The sequence below is a fragment of the Populus nigra genome, chromosome 17 (genome assembly GCF_951802175.1).
Source record: "Populus nigra chromosome 17, ddPopNigr1.1, whole genome shotgun sequence".
Lineage (NCBI taxonomy): Eukaryota > Viridiplantae > Streptophyta > Magnoliopsida > Malpighiales > Salicaceae > Populus > Populus nigra.
The window spans coordinates 3,417,898-3,439,043 of record NC_084868.1 but is presented as its reverse complement, the minus strand read 5'-3'; the positions used below and the strand labels follow the sequence as shown (position 1 = coordinate 3,439,043).

Genomic DNA, 21,146 nt, shown 5'->3' with positions numbered 1-21,146 from the left:
TTCGCTTTTATTTTATTTCGTGTCTTCGTTTTGTCCACAATTCATACGAATTTGCATTGCTACTCGTGAAATCGTAATTGTAGTTTTGTTTTGATTTGTTTTCAGTATATTTATTGATTCTTGAGTCTGAAAATTATAATTGGATTGTGTTGTGAGGGCTACTAACTTTGATTTATTGATTTCAGTTCCTAAAGAACCAAAAGAAAACAAGTTGTAAGGTAAAAGGTGTGGTGATCATATTAGAGTGAAAAACCTTGATTTTTTGTGTGAAACACGAGAGGTGCGAGAACATATTTTATGCTACTAACCAAATTTTGCAAATTCAAAGAAAGTTTGAAAACAACGAATCAATGACACAAAACACTAACGTCGCTTTCCAATTGCGAGCCATAGGCCAGCAACTCTGGTTCTTATCTAGGACGTTTAAGGATCTGAAAGATAAGGTGAATTCGATAAAGCAATAGAACAGTGGGGCTAATCATCAAGGAAATACGGTTTGTAGGGCCGTACGGAATGTTAGATCTGATTTTGACGAGTTTGTTAATGAAAACACATATGCGGGTGAAGATGACTATGATTTTGCATCTGCTAGCCATGAAATCAGGTCTGGACTGGATAGAGCTAGTAGGAATGTGAATTTCCATGGCATAGGAAATAATGAAGATGTGGATGGGAACTTGGACTCCATTAAACTTAAAATTCCTAACTTCCAAGGTAAAAGTGATCCCGATGCTTATTTGGAGTGGGAGAAAAGGTTGGTTGGATTATTTTTTTTTGTTATAGCTATTTGGATGTGAGGAAGGTGCAATTGGTAGTCATTGAATTTACAGATTACACATTGATTTGGTGGGATCAGAATGTGATTGGTAGGAACAGGAATGGAGAAAGGCTAATAACATCGTGGGTAGAGATGAAAGTGTTGATGAGGAGGCGATTTGAGCCTAATCATTATTATAGGGATTTACATTTGAAATTACAAAGTCTGAATCAGGGTTCTAAGTCAGTAGATGAGTATTATAAGGAAATTGAGATCACGATGACTCGAGGCAACGTAATTAAGGATAGTGAGGCCATAGTGGCTAGATTTCTTAATGGGCTAAATAAAAAGATTGCAAATGTGATGGAATTATAACATTACATCGAGTTAAAGGATAGGTCCATATGGCGATGAAGGTGGAAAAACAGATAAAAAGAAGGGGCAGCACATGTTTTTAGACCAATTCAGCTTCATCTTCATCAATATGGAGGTCGAATCAGATAAGAGATGGGACTACCCAACCAAAGCCTTTTGTCGTACTAAAGCTGAACCACCTAATGCTAAGGTTGATAAGTGTAAAAGATTATTCTATGACTTTCAAGTTTCAACGGAAAAGGAGGAACAATGCCAGAAGGAGTGCAAAATGAAATACGGCAACAATGGTTATCATTCAAAAATATATACGAAAATGGATGGCAAAGTGTGCTTATTTGAAATTATTATCGGCTACTACTTTCATACAATGTTGTTGGATGCAAGTTCGTGCAAGAAAAGAAGTCCAAAGGCTGAAAAAAGATGTTAATAAATTGTCTATTAAACCTGTTGGTGATTTGAGGACAAATCATCTTGAAGAGAGAGGGCATGATACGATCCAAGCAAAGTCATATTCGGATTTTAGCGTAAATTTTTCAACCATTCAGTTTTACGTTATTGCTCATCACTCTAAATCCAACCATTGGATTGAGCTGAAACTTTACCAGAAGACTCTAGAGGTATTTGTCTATGTTATGATAAATGTTTAGTTGAATCAGAATTTAGGAAGGACTTGCAATATAGGTCAGAACAAGTTGTATAAATTTTAGTATTTACTTTCTTTTGACTTGTAAACTTTCTATTTGGCAAAGATTCTTTTCCTACAAGGATGTGATAGCTTGTTTTGGGAATCTCCTAGTTCTATAAGGATCTTTCAGAAGCTGCAATATAGTTTTTAAGTGTGGTAAGGATTCATTAATGTTTCAGAATCCTCTTCTTACAAGAATTTCTTATTCATCCTACCTACACAATAAAAGAAAGGTTGGTGGTATTTATTGACATATTGGTTTCTAGGATCATTGGGCAGATGGGCTTTATCATTATTTTTGTTAGCTACAGCTCAAAGCTTGTTTGGGCTTAATTAATAGTTTGTTTTCAGCTAGTATCCAAGGCTTGTTTGAATCAGGTTATAGGCTTTTCAGTCTAAGGTTTTTTGGTCAGTTTTGTAAGTGGGTCAAATCAGTCTACTAGGGCATTTCCATTAGGGTTAATTTTTCAAGAACTATTTAAACTCATATAACCTAAATTTCAGCAGTCATTGATGAATATTACTTTTGATTTTTTCAGTTTCAATGTGTGAGAGTGATTCTTGCATTCTTCAGTTCTTGAACAAATTGAATCTGACTTATCGAAGATTAACTGGCTTCGTGGCATCATTCTACTTCATTTCAATAGTGTTGGTGTCTTAGAACAGGTTTTCATTATGTCACACTCCTATCAGACCTATTTCGGCTTTCTAGGATCAGATCTCAATCTTGATTGTGGATTGTGTGACCATGTGATCATGAGATTCGCATTAGATGTGGAGGCACCTTAACTTAATTCTTCTAATCATGATGAATTTCTTTATATGGAGTTGTCAAGGTATGAATGGTTTTGTTTTCAGAAGGGTTCTAAAGAATTTTATTCAAGTTCACAAACCAAGTTTGGTTATTATTGTGGAGCCTATAATTAGTGGTGTTACATATCCTCGAGCAATTAAGAAATTGGGTTTTTTATGATCTCAAATAGTTGAAGCTAATGGATTAGGTGGGGGTATATGGATTCTTAAAGAAGATATTGTCAGTGTGTTTATTCTCGAGAATCATAGATAGTTTATCCACATGAAGGTTTAACTATGAAGGAATGAACTTTTTGTTTACAGTTGTGTATATTAGTCCGATAATGAAGTTGAGATCTACTTTATAAAAGGAGTCGGGATCTTTGGCTAGTACTATCACAGGAACCATAATGTTTAGTTTGGGATTTTAATGCCTTTCTTTATATGCACGAGAAATCAAGAGGAAGTTCCAGGGGATCTAGCCATTCAAACTTGTTTAAGTAATGTTTGGATTGATGCAAACTTTTTGATACTGATTTTTGGTCATTAAACTTTATTTCATCTTGGTTTTATCCTTATAAGTTATGTTGGCATGGTTTTATATGTTGGGATTGGTTTGGATTTGCATGCCCTGGTATATCCAATGTGGCATAGAATATTCTAGCATTAAATTAAATATCATAAAAAAGAATTGAAAGATGAAAAACCAAAATAACATAAAAACCATAGCCTTTTTCATTTGCATTGTTCAAAAGGCACAAAAAACTTCAATTTGGTCCCTTAAGTTTTATTTTTTTTCATATTTGATCCTTGTTATTTTAGGTTTCTATGATGGTTTTAAAGTTTATTTTTGTCATATTGAAATCCTTGAATGTTGAGAAATAAAAGAGAAAGTCAGCATAAAAGATAAAGGAGAGAAAAAGTGTTCAGTTAGCCACATTTCAGTCATACAAAGGTTAATCTTAGTGTCAATAGGTTCCGTCATAACCCAATTCTAGGTTATTCCCCAAAAATTTATTTATTTATTTTTAAAATAAAAATCAAAAAATAAAATAAAGGCTGGTAACATGAAGAAAGCAAGCCGGGAAATCAAGCTGCAATTTTTGGAGGAGATTCAAGGATAATTGTATCCCATTATGCCCAAAAATGGAGAAAAAATTAAAATTTAAGGTCAAATTAAAGGATTATTGGACGAAATTGCATAAAAATTAAGCCCAATGATATAATTGAATTTTTAATAAACCAATTTGATTTAATCGTGGGCTAAATTAAATTTTAATTATGTTTAAGAATTAATTTGTGTCCAATTGAAGGATTTAATTAAGTGCAAGGACTTGATTATACTTTAAATTGGTCAAATTAATTTTATTTGGGGCTTAATTGATAAAACAATTAAGTTTGAGGGTCTAATTTGGGCTTAGTTGAGAAGATTGGAATTTTAAGAGACCAAATTTGATTTTTACCAAGTTATTTGATTGAAATTAAGGGCCAAATTGCAAGAAAATTGAAGTTTTTGGGTCAATTAGGGGTTAAATTGAAGAAATTCACAGCTAGGGACAGATTTGCAAAAGGCGCCAGACTATAGGGGCCTAATGGACAAAAACTGGGGACTAAATTGAAGAAATTAAATGTTTAATGGTCAATTAGGGGTTAAACTACAAAAATCCAAGACCAGGAACTAATGTGCAAAAGGCGCGTAAAGCCAGGGTTCCAATTGAAATTCAGCAAGGGTGTAATTGTATTAAATCAAAAGTTTAGGTCAATTAGGGGTACAATTGAATAAAAGTGAAAGTTGGAGGACTGCTTTCAACTTCGAAGAAATCCCTATTTAAAACCTAAAACGACGGCGTTTTGAGTATAAAAAAAATAGAGAGAGGGACTAGACGACGCGTTGTCTGATCACTATTCATTATCTTCCTTATTTTTCCGAAAAAACTGGTCCTGTCACCTCCTTTGCAGCTGCATTTAATGCACTTAACGTCCACCAAATTTGCCAAACCATGCACGAAACTGATCACCAGACATCCCTCTACTTCTGGGTATGGTCGTCACCGGCTCACTGGCACGTAAACTGACGTGGCACCACTCCAAAGAGGCCACCTCAGGCAGCCTGCAACTACAGAATGACAGTGCACCATGCCTACTTTGAGCCAACGGTTGGGATCCTTCCCAATCGAATCAAGGGCTGGAATTTATTCCCCTATGAAGACAAGATTACCCTCTTCCACCGCCTATAAATAGAGGCTTCATTGATGACCTGAGGGAGAAGAAAATCAAACTCAAAGTTGGCCGAAAACCAGCCTTCCTTGCCCATTTTTCCTGCAACCGATCTTTTCTTTGCCTTCTCTCTCCACCGTGCCTTTCAGCCACCACCATCTTCATCACTCGTCTTCTCTCCATCATCCCCACCTCCAGTAGCCATCAAACCATCTTACGTGGTGGTTGCACCACTTCTCTCTCTCTCTCCTCTGTAAAAATCTTCTTCTCTGCCACTGTGACTTCGGTAGCAGCGGCAACAGCAGAAGCAGCAGCCACCACCTTGCCCAGAAGCTCTTTTCCTTCCCAAAAAACATCCAGGGTAACAGCTCTCCCCTCAACCACTCCGACAGCTCCAACCGCAAGCTTCCTCTCCTTGGCAAGTCTCTGTTTTCTTCCTCTTCCAGTGGTGACTAGAGCCAGCCACCGGCCTCACCATCGCAGCCACACCATGCGCCACCGGTCAGGACGCCAGCTCCCTCAATGCCGGGTAAGCCTCCCTCCTCCCTTCTTCTTCTTCCCCCATTCTCTGTTATTGCTGCACGTGAACAGTGCAACGTGAATTATAATTCACGTTGCACTGTTTCGTGCAACTTAGTCACTAGGCTGCCAGTGACTAAGGGAACGTTTGGGAACGCGGCTGCGGCGGCGTTCCTAAAAAATTTGAATTTTGTTTTGCTAAAATTTAATGTGGTTTTTATGTTTTGGATCGTTTTAAGGTGCTGATGTCAAAAATGATTTTTAAAAAATGAAAAAACATCATTGGCATGCATTTTGGCACGAAACGTTATTTGAAAAGCACCCGCAACCACACTGCCAAACACGCTCTAAGTTGCTTCGAGCTGGACCTGTTCTAGCTCAGCCTAGTTGGCTGGGCCGGGTCCAGCCCGTCCCCAAAATAAAAAACAATATGTTGGGCTGAGTTCGGCCCAACCTTTTTGGGCCAATGCCAGCCCACTTCTTTTTGGGTCTGTGTTTGGCCCAGCCCACATGTTTAAATAATACTTAATTAATTAATACATATAATAAAAAATAAAAATAAATAAAAAATTTCAAAAATCCTTTAAAAAAAATTGTGATTTTTTCAAATATTTTTCTACCAATTTTGCATAATATCGGGTTGTATATTTACACTATAAAATATAAATCCGGTATTAAAATACCCGATTTTCTCCAAAATATTTCAAAAAAAATTAAAAAATATTCTCAAAAAAAAATTTTGTTGCATACAGCCAAATCCTAAGATTTTTCCAAGCATATTTTTCAAAAAAAAAACAAAAATTATATTTTTTTATGTTTTAAAAAAATAAAAAAATAGATATTATAACCAGTTTATGATTATCCATTAGGATTTGGCCAACATGTCAAAAATCTTTTTCCATTTTTTTAGGATCCAGATGTAGACTTTAATATTTGTGAGGTGTAAAATTACACGATAAAGTACACCCTCAGGTATTAAAGATACAAAGTGTAGAAATACGATGCTAAAATTTAGACTTTAGAACAGTTAGGATTTAACCCAATAAGGTAGAGACTCTTTTATGAAGAGAGATCTGCCTTGAGCCTTAGAAAAGACCAACGAATAGAAACCCAACTTAGAAAAAAAAAACGATCAAACAATAATGCAGCTTACCTTAGGTAGGGTGCACTAGGAGTGATGCGTCTTCCCCTTGCACAACCAGTCCCTTACCCAAACTCTCGCAGACCAGAGGTTCCTAATGACCATAATACTAGGTGGCGACTCCTAAACATTAATCATAATTTTATGATTAAATCCAAAAAAAACCTTCCCAACACACAACACCCCTCACACAGGAGGCACGACAGGAGCCTCCACCATCGCCAGACGACGTCGCGCCCCCCCGCGACAGGATAGCGACTCCACTAGGGACACCTTGTTTGCTCGGACTAAGCTTTGCTTGTTTGATTGCTTGCCTTTTTGTTGGTCTTTAATTTTAGCTTGCATTTTACTGTTTTAGCATGCATTTTAATTTTGCGATACTAGGTTAGGTAGGGAGTAGCGGTCTGCCTCATGACTTTCAGTCAGGGTTCAGATTCGTGAAACATCCAACTATGAGCTGAGTGTTTATTCGGTGATGGCAGTGACACAATGCCCCAACCATCCCTTGTAAACCCCCATACTGCCTTCACGAAAGGTAGTCACTAGGCAGTTCATAGACCTTTTGAGACCAATTAGAAAACATATCCCTCATATAATAACCTAGAACTTGTTTAAACTCTACATGATTTTTTTAGCTAAGACCATGACTTCCATTACCTTTTCAGAATACGGGGAAGGATCTGAGATGATGCAATTAGTCGAAGGGGATTGCTCAAGAACCAAGGTTGAAGAATTACCGCACATAACAAAAGTGCACTGCTCCATAGACAGTATAAAGAAGTTGGCCCTGATTTTAGGATATATAGATGAGAATCTGTTTGAGAAAAAGTTTGGAAGGATCGCTCATCTAGTAAGAATTCCTGTTCAGATTTCAGCAGTTAAAGCCTTGATGCATTTCTGGGATCCGAGCTATAGGTGTTTCACCTTCGGGGATGTTGATATGACCCCTACTCTTAAAGAATATGCCCAGATCTTGAGTTTCTCGAATGACCCTTACAAAGTGTACTTCAGGCAAAGAATTGAGAGTACAGCTGCAGTAGTTGCAAAACTTCTACATTTGGACCAAGTTGATCGATACATGACGTCCAATGGAGGGTTCAAATTGAAAATGATCGAGAGTAAATTGAAGATTGATAAAGAAAAAGCGAAGTTAAGTGAAGAAAGATATCAGATAATTGCTTTTGCCATCTTTGGGCTGGTTCTTTTTCCTTCGGAAGCCGCTGGAATTATTAGCATTGAAGCTGCAAACGCTTTCTTGGAATTTGAACAAACAAAGAATAACCCTGCTTCAGCCATATTAGTTGAAACCTTCCTATCATTGCAGACTGCATGAGAAAGGGGCAATGTGATGCTGTATTCCTCTCTTATTCATGTGGATAGTTAGTCATTTGGAAATTTCAAAAGAAGTCTTCAATAATTTTTGGTGGTTTAACATGAGGCCTCTTGAGTTGGTGCTGACTAAGGAAGGAGTGATTTGGATGAAAAGGCATGGGTAAGGAAATACCAAGCACTTCCCCAAAGTAATTTTAGATAGAGAGCTCCTTGGGTAAGCGGTTCATCTTACCTCATAGGTTGTGGTGACAAAGCATGGGTTCCATTGATTGGCTTAACTGGATATATCAGTTACTCCCTCATTGGTGGCCAGACAGTTTGAAGGAGTACAATACGTGCCAAGAACTTGGGAGTTAGCCGAGTACACCAGTCTGTTTAAAGAAGCTAGCTTTTTGGATATGTTAGATGCCATCAGAAATGACTGGAAGCAACCTGTTTTGGTCTATAAGGAAAAGCATCAAAAAAAGTTCTCAATTAGCCCTACATATTCAATATGGAGGAGTGGCAGCTCATCTAAGATACTTCAAGAGGCAAAAGAGCAAATAAGAGCCCAAGATAAGCAATCTGTGACATTGGAGCTCAAAAGAAAAAGGGCCAACAATGAGGAAGATCTCCAAAAGGAGTTGGATAAACTGAGAATCGAGCTCAGCAATAGCAAAAATCATCAAAAATTCCTGGAAAACCAACTTCTGAAAGAAGAAGAGATGAAGGCCTCACTAGATCAGCAATTGAAGGAAAGAGATGAGCAAATTGTTAAGTTAAAGAAGAACCAGCACGAAGCAAATGAGCAACTGAAGGAGGGGAAGGCCAAGTATGACGAGCTAGTAAATAAGCATGTAATGGTGGAGCAGGAATTGGTGACTCTAAAAAAGGCCTCGGAAAGTAGAAAGTCTGCTGACAAAGAGACAATAGCTTCTCTGAAGAAAGAAAGGGACCAGTATAAATTAAAATGGGAAGCTGAAAAAGAGAAAAACAAATTAGCTAATCTCACCATTGAAGAAGAAAGAAGCTTAAGAACTTGATATCAGATGCAGGTTGAAGATGAGAGAGAAGCAAGGAGGGTAGCTGAGTCAGACATGAAGGAATACCTGGACAAAATAAATGGTATGAGAAACCAAGTTTCTGTGATACAAGCCGAGTTGAGTCCCAAGAGGAAGAAGCAAAGAAGATGCAAAAACAGTTTGAGGCATGGCAAGACTATATCAGCAGTCTCGATGTACAACTAAACACTAAGGTAGCCAAGCTTGATATAGAGAAGGAGGAATTGCGAAGGGCCAGAAAACATATTCAGCAGTTGGAAAAGATGGTTCAAATCTTGGAGAAAAACAATGAATCATTAGCTGCCAATAATGGAACACTGCTTCAAGATAACACCTTGTTCCATTACAAGATTGAACAAACTGACAGGCTAATTGACATGGTGGCTCGAAAGGCAAATGAGCTACGAGTAATGGCTTCCAGGATTGGCAACAGTCATCATATATATGAGGAGTATTTGAATGAAGTTTCCTCTTTCATCAGGAATGTAGCCAATAGAGGAATAACATTTGAATAAAGATGCTTTGTATTCTGTATAGGCTTAAGCATACTTTTAAACTTTTGTAATGTGTATGGAATTCAATCAATCAAAGGACTTGGGTAAAACCTCATTGAGTATATCAGACTTCAGATTCTACCTGTATTTGACAAAGAAAGTCATGGATTAGCTCTTTAATCCATATACATGCATCTTTTTCATTTTGCATTCATATTCATACATTCATTCATTATAACACACATGTATATGCCAGGTCAAAATATAGGTCCCCAAAGAGTCTACAACACCGACTCCGAGCAAGGAATATGGAAAATGAAGAGCGTGCTTACCGTGAAGCTCATTTCCAAGAAGAGTTGGATTCTCTAAAGGTTAGTGTGGCTCGCCTCACCAGCTTACTCGAGCAAGCACTAAGGAATACCTCTGATGAAGGCCCTTCCTCTAGACCAGCCACTTTCACAGCAAATCAACCTGAAGAAATAATAGGAGAACAAGCACAGGAGCCCCGACACAATCCAGCATTTGTGCAGTCAACAACACCAATACCAACGCCTGCAGACGCAAATGCAGTTGCTAATGAGTCTCATAAAACCAAGCCATTTGATGACATTGATCAAGACAAGATGGTAGCATTAGAGGCCAGGATTAGGGCCATTGAAGTAGTAGACTTATACAACCCAGTATGAGCTGTAGAAATGTGTCTAGTCCCTAACGTGGTGGTACCAAAGAAATTTTGAGTTCCTGAATTTATCAAATATACTGGAACTCAATGCCCTGTTACCCATCTCAAATCTTATTGCAATAAAATGGCAGAAGTAATGCACGATGAGAAGCTACTGATGCACTTTTTCCAAGACAGCTTGAGTAGAGTAGCGTTGAGTTGGTATATGAGGTTAGATAATACCAGGATTCATACATGGAAGGATCTTGTAGATGCTTTCATCAAGCAATACAAATACAACATGGATATTGCTCCGGATAGAACCAGTCTATCTAATCTGGAGAAAGGAGACATAGAGAGTATAAGGGAGTATGCCTAAAAATGGAGAGATTTGGCAGCGCAGGTACATCCCCCTCTCTTAGAAAAGGAAATGGTTGCTCTGTTTGCTAACACGCTAAAAGCGCCATACTACGAACACGTGATGGGTAGTTCGGCTCAACAATTCACTGATGTTGTGGCAGTAGCAGAACGAATAAAGCAAGGGGTAAAGAGCGGGAGAATCTCTGCACCCATGGAAAAAAATGGTTTTGGAGTAAAAAAGAGGGAGATTGATCATGTCGAAAGTAGCTATAAGAGCAAGAAAGGCCAATTCCAAAGATATAACACTCCATCCATTTCATCCCAAATCGCCAACACCAATTTCAACTTCCCGATCCCAGTCAAAAAACCTGAACCCCAAAACCACCAAGTAAAAAACCAAGATGAAAGTTTTCCCAAAAAAACTACCAAAGAACCCAAGAACAATTGCCTCCATTGTCGTTACCCCTGAATGAAATATACCAAAAGCTACTAAGTATCGGACAAGTAGCCCCTGTACCTTTAGCACCCTGACACGACCAAAAGATTGATGTCTTCTCCCAAGTGCAGGAGTGTCGAAGTAATAAATAACCCGGCAAGACCGGGGTCGAACCACAGGGAGGTTACTTGTATAAATTATAAGCAACAATAATACTACAACAATAGTAACAATAATAATAATAATAATAATAATAGTGATAATAATAATAGTGAAGAAGAAGAGGAAGAAGTTGATGAGAACTTTGAGATGAAAGATTAACGTAAGGATTAAACAATGATAACAACAAATGTCAAGGTTAGAGGATCCACTAATGGTACTTCAAACAAGTATAGTATAAACTCTTATTATTCAATTGGAAACCACACACAAAGGAGGTTCCAATCAGATTATAAATTGTTAACATGATTACATTAGTTATCTTATTCGAATAATGCTAATACTTGTAAATGTTGTCAGGCATTCATGATTATAACTTATGTTAACAACAAATCAAGTTCCTTTCATAGCTCAGGTGTCGGTTATACCATACAGTATGGGCTATGAAAGTGCCAAGTATTTGTTGTACCAAATGTTATACAACATAAATCTAGATTAACCATTTAACAAGCAAAGTATTATAAGTGAACAAGATAGCAAATATAAAGCATGTTAGTATCCAACATTAAGGTCCATGTTAAGTTTATATTATACTTATTCTTACACCATTAGTGTACCCTTTTCACCTTGACATAATTAATTTAGCTAGACATAATGAAAGAAAGAAACATAAATAAACAAGGAAAGGAAATGAAAAGCATAAGCAAGAGATTAATATAAGCAAAACTTAAGCATTACAAAATATAAAGAGAGAGCAAGAGCATGATCTTGATCTGAAAACCAAGATGCCTAAATACATGGCAAATGCCTCCTTTTATAGGCCAAAATTCGGAACTATTGATTTGTTGACTAATTGATGAGTGGGTGGCCACATCTTGACTTGGTGACAATTCTTATCTTCTTGTCTGCCAAAAACGTCATTGATGACGTCATAATTTGAACAAACTTGAATCATGAAAGTTCTAGGAAATTGTCTCATCTTTCCAGGGTAAAAATTTGAGATCATTTGGACTTCTAGAACTCGAGATATGGGCTGAACACTGAACAGTGTCTGGGCTGCAGGACAGATTCGGACTTCTTCTTTGTTGCTACAATTTGGACTTGAAAACGGCCTTGTTAAATCTTGGGCTCCAAATGAAAGTTGTAGGCCTATGTCTTATCTTTCCATCCATATAAAATGGACCTAAATCCAAGATCTACAGCTCCAGATATGACCCAATTACCGAACTGTGTTCCAGTTTGGACTGCACCAGCATCTCTTTGGCCATCTTTTTGTCCTTTCAATTTCAGTACTTCAACTCATCAATCAATTCTTTCATTTATGTGATAGGCCTGCATTTAAGATGAACATTTACCATAAATTAAAGGTATCTTATATAATTAGATATGTTATTATAAAACACGCTTTAGTTAAGGAGTTATTGATACTTCAAGTGCAAAATGATGATATAAAACCTTGATAAAAATGCACTTTTAAGTACTAATCACACCCCCCAACCAGCTTATTACTAGTCCCTAGTAATTAAAGCTTTAAAATAGAAAAACAATTTGCAAAATCCACAAAGCAAGGCATTCATCATTCAACTTCCATTAATCTATCCAGATAAACAAACTCTCATTAAATTTTATATATCTGCTCAATACCTCTTAAACAAAATATTAATAAACCTTCCTTGTTATGTGCTCAATGTATGAAACATAGATGATGGGGCTTTTGTTGGAAGAAAACAATATTTTGTTCTAATGTTTAAGGTTAACTTCCTTAGGTTGGGATTATTTTATTTTATTTTACTCTTTTTTTTTTATTTTAATATCTATACATATAACATAAAACACAATGCATCTTTAACCCATGTAACGAGCTTTCGGCTAATGACTCCCAGACCAGTTGATCTTAGGGCATTAGGTGTTGAGACACCCCTACGAGCTTAGTAACTCGGGTTGCAGATACTGATACGTAGATAGTGCAATGTTTGATTCCCTTAAGCTTTTCTCCTTAACCCATGTAACAAGCTTTGGGCCAATAGCTCCCAAGTCAGTTGACTTTAGGGTATTAGGTGTTAAAACACCCCTTCGGGCTTAATTGCTTAGGTTAGGGAGGCTACGAAATCAAACTTATCTACGTTTTTATTATCATCATTTTCTTTTTTTTTTCTTTTTTTTTCTTCTTTTTTTCTTCTTCTTCTTTTTTTTTTTTTTTTTTTTGCAAATTATAGACTATCCCTATCCCTTAGTTGTTACCTTTAACAAAAGAACATAAATAATGTAATAATCCAATGTGCAACCCACAATCATATGTTAAAGTGTGTGTGTGAAAATGAAGGTTTACGAATACTTGTTAAATGAGTATATGAGCAGAATTAAGTGATAGCAATGCGAGAGTTTGTAAACCTGAATATTTCAAGAAGTATTCTAATAGGCCTTGTTATGAATATTGCAAATAACCATTAGAAAATGTTTACTAAGATGCGTCTCAAGAGTCATTCCCCCTTACTCTACCATCCTAGTAATAACAGTTTTGCCCAATGGTTTTTAAACAAAAACAGTTAGTTGGTTAGTTTTTTTTTTTTTTTTTTTTTTTTTTAATTACTACTACCCTCTCCCCCCAACCAAAACGAGACATTGTCCTCAATGTTCTAAGGTAGAAAGATAGAGTATAGAAGACATCACCTGAAACAACGAACACTGACAAACCTGAAACACACTTAAACAAATATAAAAAATAACAGAACAAAATACTATGTTAGAAATAAAACCAAAAGACACAAGGATTCACAAACGAAGGCTCAAATCCAATCTAAGCTTTTTACGGCTTTCTGTAGTTGACCAATTGATGCGACTCATGGAAGGATCAATTACAGGGGTGAAAGATTGTAGTTTGTCGATCAATTGTTCAGCCGTAGCAGCAGAGATTATGATTTGTCGTGCCGAAGATGTTAGAAATTCCTGTTCCACAGCTTGATCAAGAAAAGACAACAAAGTATCATAAAAACCATTAACATTGAGCAAACCTATAGGTTTATGGTGAATGTGAAGTTGGGCCCAAGAGGAAATATGAAAGATCTCTTCCAATGTGCCCAGACCACCTGGTAAGGCAATGAAGGCATCAGCATGGTTAAACATTGTATTCATTCGATCAAACATTGTGGAGACCTGTAGTTCCTCTCCAATTGTTCTGCCAATGATGTCCCCTTTTGTTAAAGCTTCGGGGACGACCCCCAAAACTTGACTACCTCCTAAAAATGCAGCTATTGCCACACCCCCCATTAACCCAAGGCTGCCTCCCCCATACACTAAATGAATCTTTTTCTCAGCTAGTACCTGACCAAGATGATTTGCTGCTTCTAAAAAAGCTATTTCCTTCCCAGGACTGGATCCACCGAAAACACAAATATTTTTGATGTGATAACTTGAGGGACCTGCCATTTCTACACACTTCTATATCTGTCTAATGTAAGGGATAAGTAGAAATGAGGGGAAGGAAGAGAAGATTTTATAGATGAGAAATTGAAGATGCAATCATACCACCTATATGTAGGCCAGCTGGAGTCTCACACTCTTTCTCTCTCTTTATTTATTTATTTATTTATTTTGAAAAAGCATGTGTATGTACAGGTAGTTGTGATTGTGGCTCACATCTTCCCTTGGTTTTACGTGCAAGAACGGCTTAAACGCCCTCTATGGGTCGGGGATAGGCTTCCCATCCAGTTTTCTTAAAAACTGGCAAACAGGGTCTTTTTTAGTCAGATTCCCAAGACTAAGTCTATCATGTTCTTTATGAAAATGGGGCCATAAATCATGAATTGCACGATGCACATCTCCACTAGGATGCGTCTCAAGGGTCAACAAAAGATTATCTAAAGACCCCTTACTCAGGCCATCCTTAATGAATTGTATTTTATCTTCACGGTTTATAGATACCATTCCTAAAGAACGACATGTTGCATTACAAGTCCATCTGGCACATTTGTGACAGACTTTCAGTCGTTTTGCACGACGTTTCTTTGCAAAAGTGCTTTTACCTGTTCCAGGCATGTGTGAAATGAAAGAATTGGAGGACTCACCTGATAATCGGACCTTTGCTTCAATCAACCAATGAATATCTTCAGGAATTCCATGATCCATTAACAACTTCAATCTTGCACACCTAGCACGGTAAATTTTTGTAATCGCATTCTGAGGCAGAGCGGGAAAATACTTTCTCAATTTTTCAAGAGTGGTGTCCATTTTGAAATGAGAATTAGAGAAGAGATTCAAAGAAGAGAAAAGGAGCAAAGAATTGCACAAATATATACAGATATCAGTTATTATGGGAAACTGAAAGAACCGACTAAAGTCACGGAGTACCGTTATCCGCCTTTTGACCGGGGTGAGAGAAACTAACAAAACACAAAACAATGTGAGAAAACGAATCAATCTTTATATACAGGATCACTCAATTCAATAGAGTCATTTTCAACTGAAAAATTGTCAAAGTAGACTTTCAAACGATGTCCATTTACCTTGAAAACATTGCCATTCTTTGGATTCTCGATATCACAAGCCCCATATGGATACACATGTTTCACAATGAAAGGACCACTCCATCTTGATCTTAGTTTTCCAGGAAATAAATGGAGTCGAGAATTATAAAGCAAGACTTTTTGACCAACATTGAATGTTTTTCTCAATATTTTCTTGTCATGCAACTCTTTGATTCTTGCTTTATGAATTCTTGAATTTTCATATGCATCATTTCTTATTTCCTCAAGCTCATTTATTTGTAATTTCCGCAGTTGACCAGCATCATCAAGGTTTGAATTAAAAGCTTTAATAGCCCAATAAGCTTTATGTTCAAGTTCCACAGGCAAGTGACAAGGTTTTCCATAGACTAGTCTATAAGGTGACATACCTAATGATGTTTTATAAGCAGTTCGATAAGCCCAAAGTGCATCATTAAGTCTTAAAGACCAGTCTTTCCTATTAGGGTTTACTGTTTTCTCCAAGATTTGTTTGATCTCCCTATTAGCAAGCTCTACCTGTCCACTAGTCTGAGGGTGATAAGGGGTGGCAACTTTGTGAGTGATTCCATATTTCTTCATTAAAGACTCAAATGGCTTATTGCAGAAATGTGTTCCACCATCACTTATCATGGCTCGAGGGATTCCAAATCGACTTAAGATATTTTCTTTCAAGAATTTTATCACTGTTTTGTGATCATTGTTTCGACTTGGAATTGCCTCTATCCATTTTGAAACATAATCTACTGCGACTAATATGTACACGAAACCAAATGATGAAGGAAATGGACCCATGAAATCTATACCCCAACAGTCAAAGATCTCAATGACAAGAATAGGATTTAAAGGCATCATGTGATGTTTTGAAATAGATCCCAACTTTTGACAATTTTCACAAATCTTACAGAATGCATGTGAGTCCTTGAACATGGTGGGCCAGTAAAATCCGCATTGTAAGATTTTTGCAGTTGTCTTTCTTGATGAGAAATGGCCCCCACATGCCTCAGAATGACAAAATTTAATGACACTACTTACCTCATTGTCAGGAATGCATCTTCGAAATATTTGATCAGGACAATATTTGAATAAATAAGGGTCATCCCAATAAAAGTTCTTTACTTCGTTCAAGAACTTCCTTTTGTCTTGGGTACTCCAATGAGCTGGCAATTGTCCTGAAACAAGAAAATTAACAATATTAGCAAACCAAGGCATCGTAGAGACAGAAAATAAAGATTCATCAGGAAAGTAGTCATCGATTGGTGTGATGTCAGATTTTGAATATGTTGTCAATCTTGACAAATGATCGGCGACAACATTTTCGGTGCCTTTCTTGTCTTTGATTGTGATATCAAATTCTTGAAGTAACAAAATCCACCGAACCAATCTAGCCTTAGAATCTTTCTTAGAAAGAAGATATTTCAACGCTGCATGATCACTAAAAACAACAACAGGTGAGCCAACAAGATAAGACCTGAATTTTTCACATGCAAATACTACTGCAAGTAACTCTTTTTCAGTGGTGGTGTAATTCATTTGAGCACTATTCAAAGTTTTACTTGCATAGTAAATCACATAGGGTTTCTTATCTTTTCTTTGTCCCAAGACAGCACCCACGGCATAGTCACTAGCGTCACACATTATTTCAAAAGGTAAAGACCAATCAGGAGGTTGAATGACTGGAGCAGAAGTAAGCTGGTTTTTAAGTTTAACAAAGGCTTCTTCACAATGTTCAGTCCATTCAAAGATATTATCCTTTGTTAGAAGGTTACTCAAGGGCTTAGATATTACGCTAAAATCCTTGATGAACCTTCTATAAAAACCAGCATGTCCTAAGAATGATCTAACATCTTTAATAGATTTTGGTGTTGGCAAGTTAGCAATTAACTCGATTTTAGATTTATCAACCTCAATTCCTTTTGATGAAACAATGTGACCAAGTACAATGCCGTCTGTTACCATAAAGTGACATTTTTCCCAATTCAGTACAAGATTCTTCTCTTCACACCTGCTCAAAACCTTTTCTAAGTTAGTCAAACAATCATCAAATGAATCACCAAAAACAGAAAAATCATCCATAAAAATCTCAAGAAAACGTTCAACCATATCACTGAATATACTAAGCATGCATCTTTGAAACGTGGCTGGTGCATTACATAATCCGAAAGGCATTCTTCGATATGCAAAGGTACCAAATGGACATGTGAAAGTAGTTTTCTCTTGATCTTCTAATGCAATTTCAATTTGGTTGTAGCCTGAATAGCCATCTAGGAAACAATAAAATTCATGACCTGCAACTCTTTCTAGAATTTGATCCATGAAAGGTAAAGGAAAATGATCTTTTCTAGTCATTGAATTAAGTTTCCTATAATCAATGCACATGCGCCAACCAGTAATAGTCCTAGTTGGAATTAACTCATTTTTTTCATTTGTTATCACAGTAACTCCAGACTTCTTAGGTACCACTTGAGTAGGACTTGCCCATTTGCTGTCAGAAATAGGATAAATGATTCCATTATCTAGAAGCTTAATGACTTCATTTTTCACTACTTCTTTCATATTAGGATTAAGCCTTCGTTGCATTTCTCTAGAGGGTTTAGCATTTTCCTCCAAATAAATCCTGTGAGTGCAAATCAAAGGACTAATTCCTTTTATGTCAGCTATGGTCCATCCTAATGCATTTTTGTGCATTTTCAGAGTTTGTAATAACTTACCTTCTTGCTGTGCATTAAGTTTGGAAGAGATTATTACCGGAAAAGTTTCATTTTCTCCCAAAAATGAGTATTTGAGATTGAGGGGTAACGGCTTCAAATCAGGTTTTGGTGGTTGAACACTTGAAGGTATTGGCTCAATTGATCGTGGCGGCAATTCCTCAATTTGTGGTCTCCAATTACTTGCCTTTAATTCTTCCTGAAAATAAACCATTTGCAAATCATCAGATTCATCAATCTCAATTTCATTGGAAGTGGTTTGAAATTGATCATGAACTAATTTTTCAGTAAAGTCCACTTCCTGTAAATCATTATCATCCCCAGGTTGCTTGCAAATGTTGAAAATATTCATCTCCAATGTCATGTTTCCAAAAGATAGCTTCATTAGTCCATTCCTACAATTAATCAATGCATTAGAAGTTGCAAGAAATGGACGTCCTAAAATAACAGGAAATGAATTACATGCTTCAACAGGTTGTGTATCCAAGACAATAAAATCCACAGGATAAATGAACTTATCGACTTGTACTAACACATCTTCAACTATTCCTCTAGGAACTTTTACAGATCTATCGGCAAGTAAAAGAGTCACAGAAGTTGGTTTTAACTCACCTAGATTGAGACTTTGAAAAACTGAATATGGAAGTAAATTCACACTAGCTCCAAGATCAAGTAAGGCTCTTTCAATTTTATGTTCTCCAATAAAGCAAGAAATTGTAGGACAACCAGGGTCTTTATATTTCAAAGCATTATTGTTTTGAAGAATGGCACTTACTTGTTCGGCTAAAAAGGCTTTCTTTTTCACATTCAGTTTTCTCTTCACAGTGCACAGATCTTTCAAAAATTTGGCATAAGAAGGAACCTGTTTGATAGCATCCAGCAAAGGTATATTGATCCTTACCTGTTTGAAAGTTTCAAAGATTTCAGAGTTGTGATTGACTTTCCTCTGTTTAGTCATGGCATGAGGAAATGGAAGTGCTGGCGGAGAATCAGTCTTTTCTTTGCAATGATCAGATTCAACCCCTTCCTTACCCTCAGAGATTGATTCATCATCATTCTCACAAGGTTCAAGAATGGGTTTTTCAATAACCTTACCACTGCGAAGAGTGATGACTGATTTTACATGATCCATGTGTTGGCTTCCCGAACTACTTGCATTCACATTGTATTGCCCCTTTGGATTTTGTTGTGGTTGAGATGGAAACTTACCTTTCTCTTGGAAACTGAGAGCAGATGTCAATTTTGCAAGAGTATCTTTAAAATCTGTCATGCTTTGAGCAAGTTGAGTGTTAATTGCCTCTTGCTTTTCCATAAATGCATGCAATGTTTCCTCAAGATTTCTTCTAGGAGGTGGAGCATAAGGAGGTGCATATCCATGAGAATTTTGGAAATTATGATGTGCTTGAAACGGTGGCTGTGAATTTTGAGCATTATTGTGCTCACTCTTCCAACTAAAATTTGGATGATTTCTCCAACCAGGGTTATATGTTTGCGAATAAGGGTTATGATTGGGCCTTTGAAAACTGTTTAATGCATGGGCTTGTTCATGGAGACATTCTTTAAAAGAAGGCAAGGTTGGACAGTCATTGGTTGAATGCTCGTTGGTTTCACAGATTTGACATGCAATGTCTTGAACAGATTTTAATTGACCACTCCTTTTCAATTCTAGTGCTTCGACTTTTTTAGCTAAAGATGCAAACTTGGCTTGGAGGTCATGATCTTCCCTAAGGTTGTACATGCCCCCACTAGATGTATGAGGTTGGGTTTTACTTGGTGCCTCATAAGTTCCTGTGGTGTCCCAATTTTGTGCATTTTCAGCTAGCAAATCTAAGTACTCCATTGCTTCATTAGGGTCTTTATCCTCAAAAGTTCCATTGCACATCAATTCAACCATTTGCCTATCTCTAGGAGTTAACCCTTCATAAAAATGTGAAACTAATCTCCATGTTTCAAAACCATGATGGGGGCAAGTATTAAGCAAGTCTCGATACCTATCCCAACATTGGTAAAATGTTTCTCCTGGTTTTTGAGAGAAAGTAATGATTTGTCTTTTGAAAGAGTTTGTTCTGTGGGATGGAAAAAACTTCTTTAAAAATTGTTGTTGCATTTCATCCCAAGCACGAATGGATCCAGGTCTCAAATTTTGTAGCCATGTTTTAGCTTTATCTTTTAATGAAAAAGGAAAAAGCTTCAATCTAATGGTGTTCATGCTACAATTTGAGTCATTATACGTGTTGCAAACCTCCTCAAATTCCCTTAAATGCAAGTATGGATTTTCTAAATCTAAGCCATGAAAAGATGGTAAAAGTTGAATAATGCCTGTCTTAAAATTAAAATGAGATGCATCAGGAGGAAAAACTATGCATGAGGGTGCACTTGTCCTTGTGGGATTCATGTGGTCTCTAAGAGTTCTAACCCGAATATTCTCATTATTTTCATTATGAAGAGATTGGTTATCTTCTTCAGCCATATTTTCTGAAAATGATGAGGATACCCTACAAAGTCTACCACTTAATGTACGTGACCACACTCTCATGCACGTGTAAGAAGAGAATAACAGGAAGAAAAGAAAAACAATAGAAAAAGAAACAAAACAAAAGAAACAAAGTTAGATACAAGAAAAGAGAAAAGAGAAAATAAAATAAATACTATAATTTGTACAAGAATTTACCTCCCCGGCAACGGCGCCAAAAACTTGACACGACCAAAAGATTGATGTCTTCTCCCAAGTGCAGGAGTGTCGAAGTAATAAATAACCCGGCAAGACCGGGGTCGAACCACAGGGAGGTTACTTGTATAAATTATAAGCAACAATAATACTACAACAATAGTAACAATAATAATAATAATAATAATAATAATAGTGATAATAATAATAGTGAAGAAGAAGAGGAAGAAGTTGATGAGAACTTTGAGATGAAAGATTAACGTAAGGATTAAACAATGATAACAACAAATGTCAAGGTTAGAG

At 36.8% G+C, this 21,146-nt stretch overlaps 1 protein-coding gene across 1 annotated transcript; it reads right to left on the bottom strand.

Moving 5' to 3' along the window:
• Positions 1-10,640: 10,640 nt before the first annotated feature.
• Positions 10,641-19,572, bottom strand: LOC133677516 (uncharacterized). The gene is made up of 2 exons (XM_062099596.1): positions 18,782-19,572; positions 10,641-10,741 (listed from the first exon to the last, which is right to left on the bottom strand). The coding sequence occupies exons 1-2, from the start codon at positions 19,485-19,487 to the stop codon at positions 10,641-10,643; spliced, it is 807 nt and encodes a 268-aa protein (XP_061955580.1). The 5' UTR covers positions 19,488-19,572.
• Between the last annotated feature and the right edge of the window lie 1,574 nt (positions 19,573-21,146).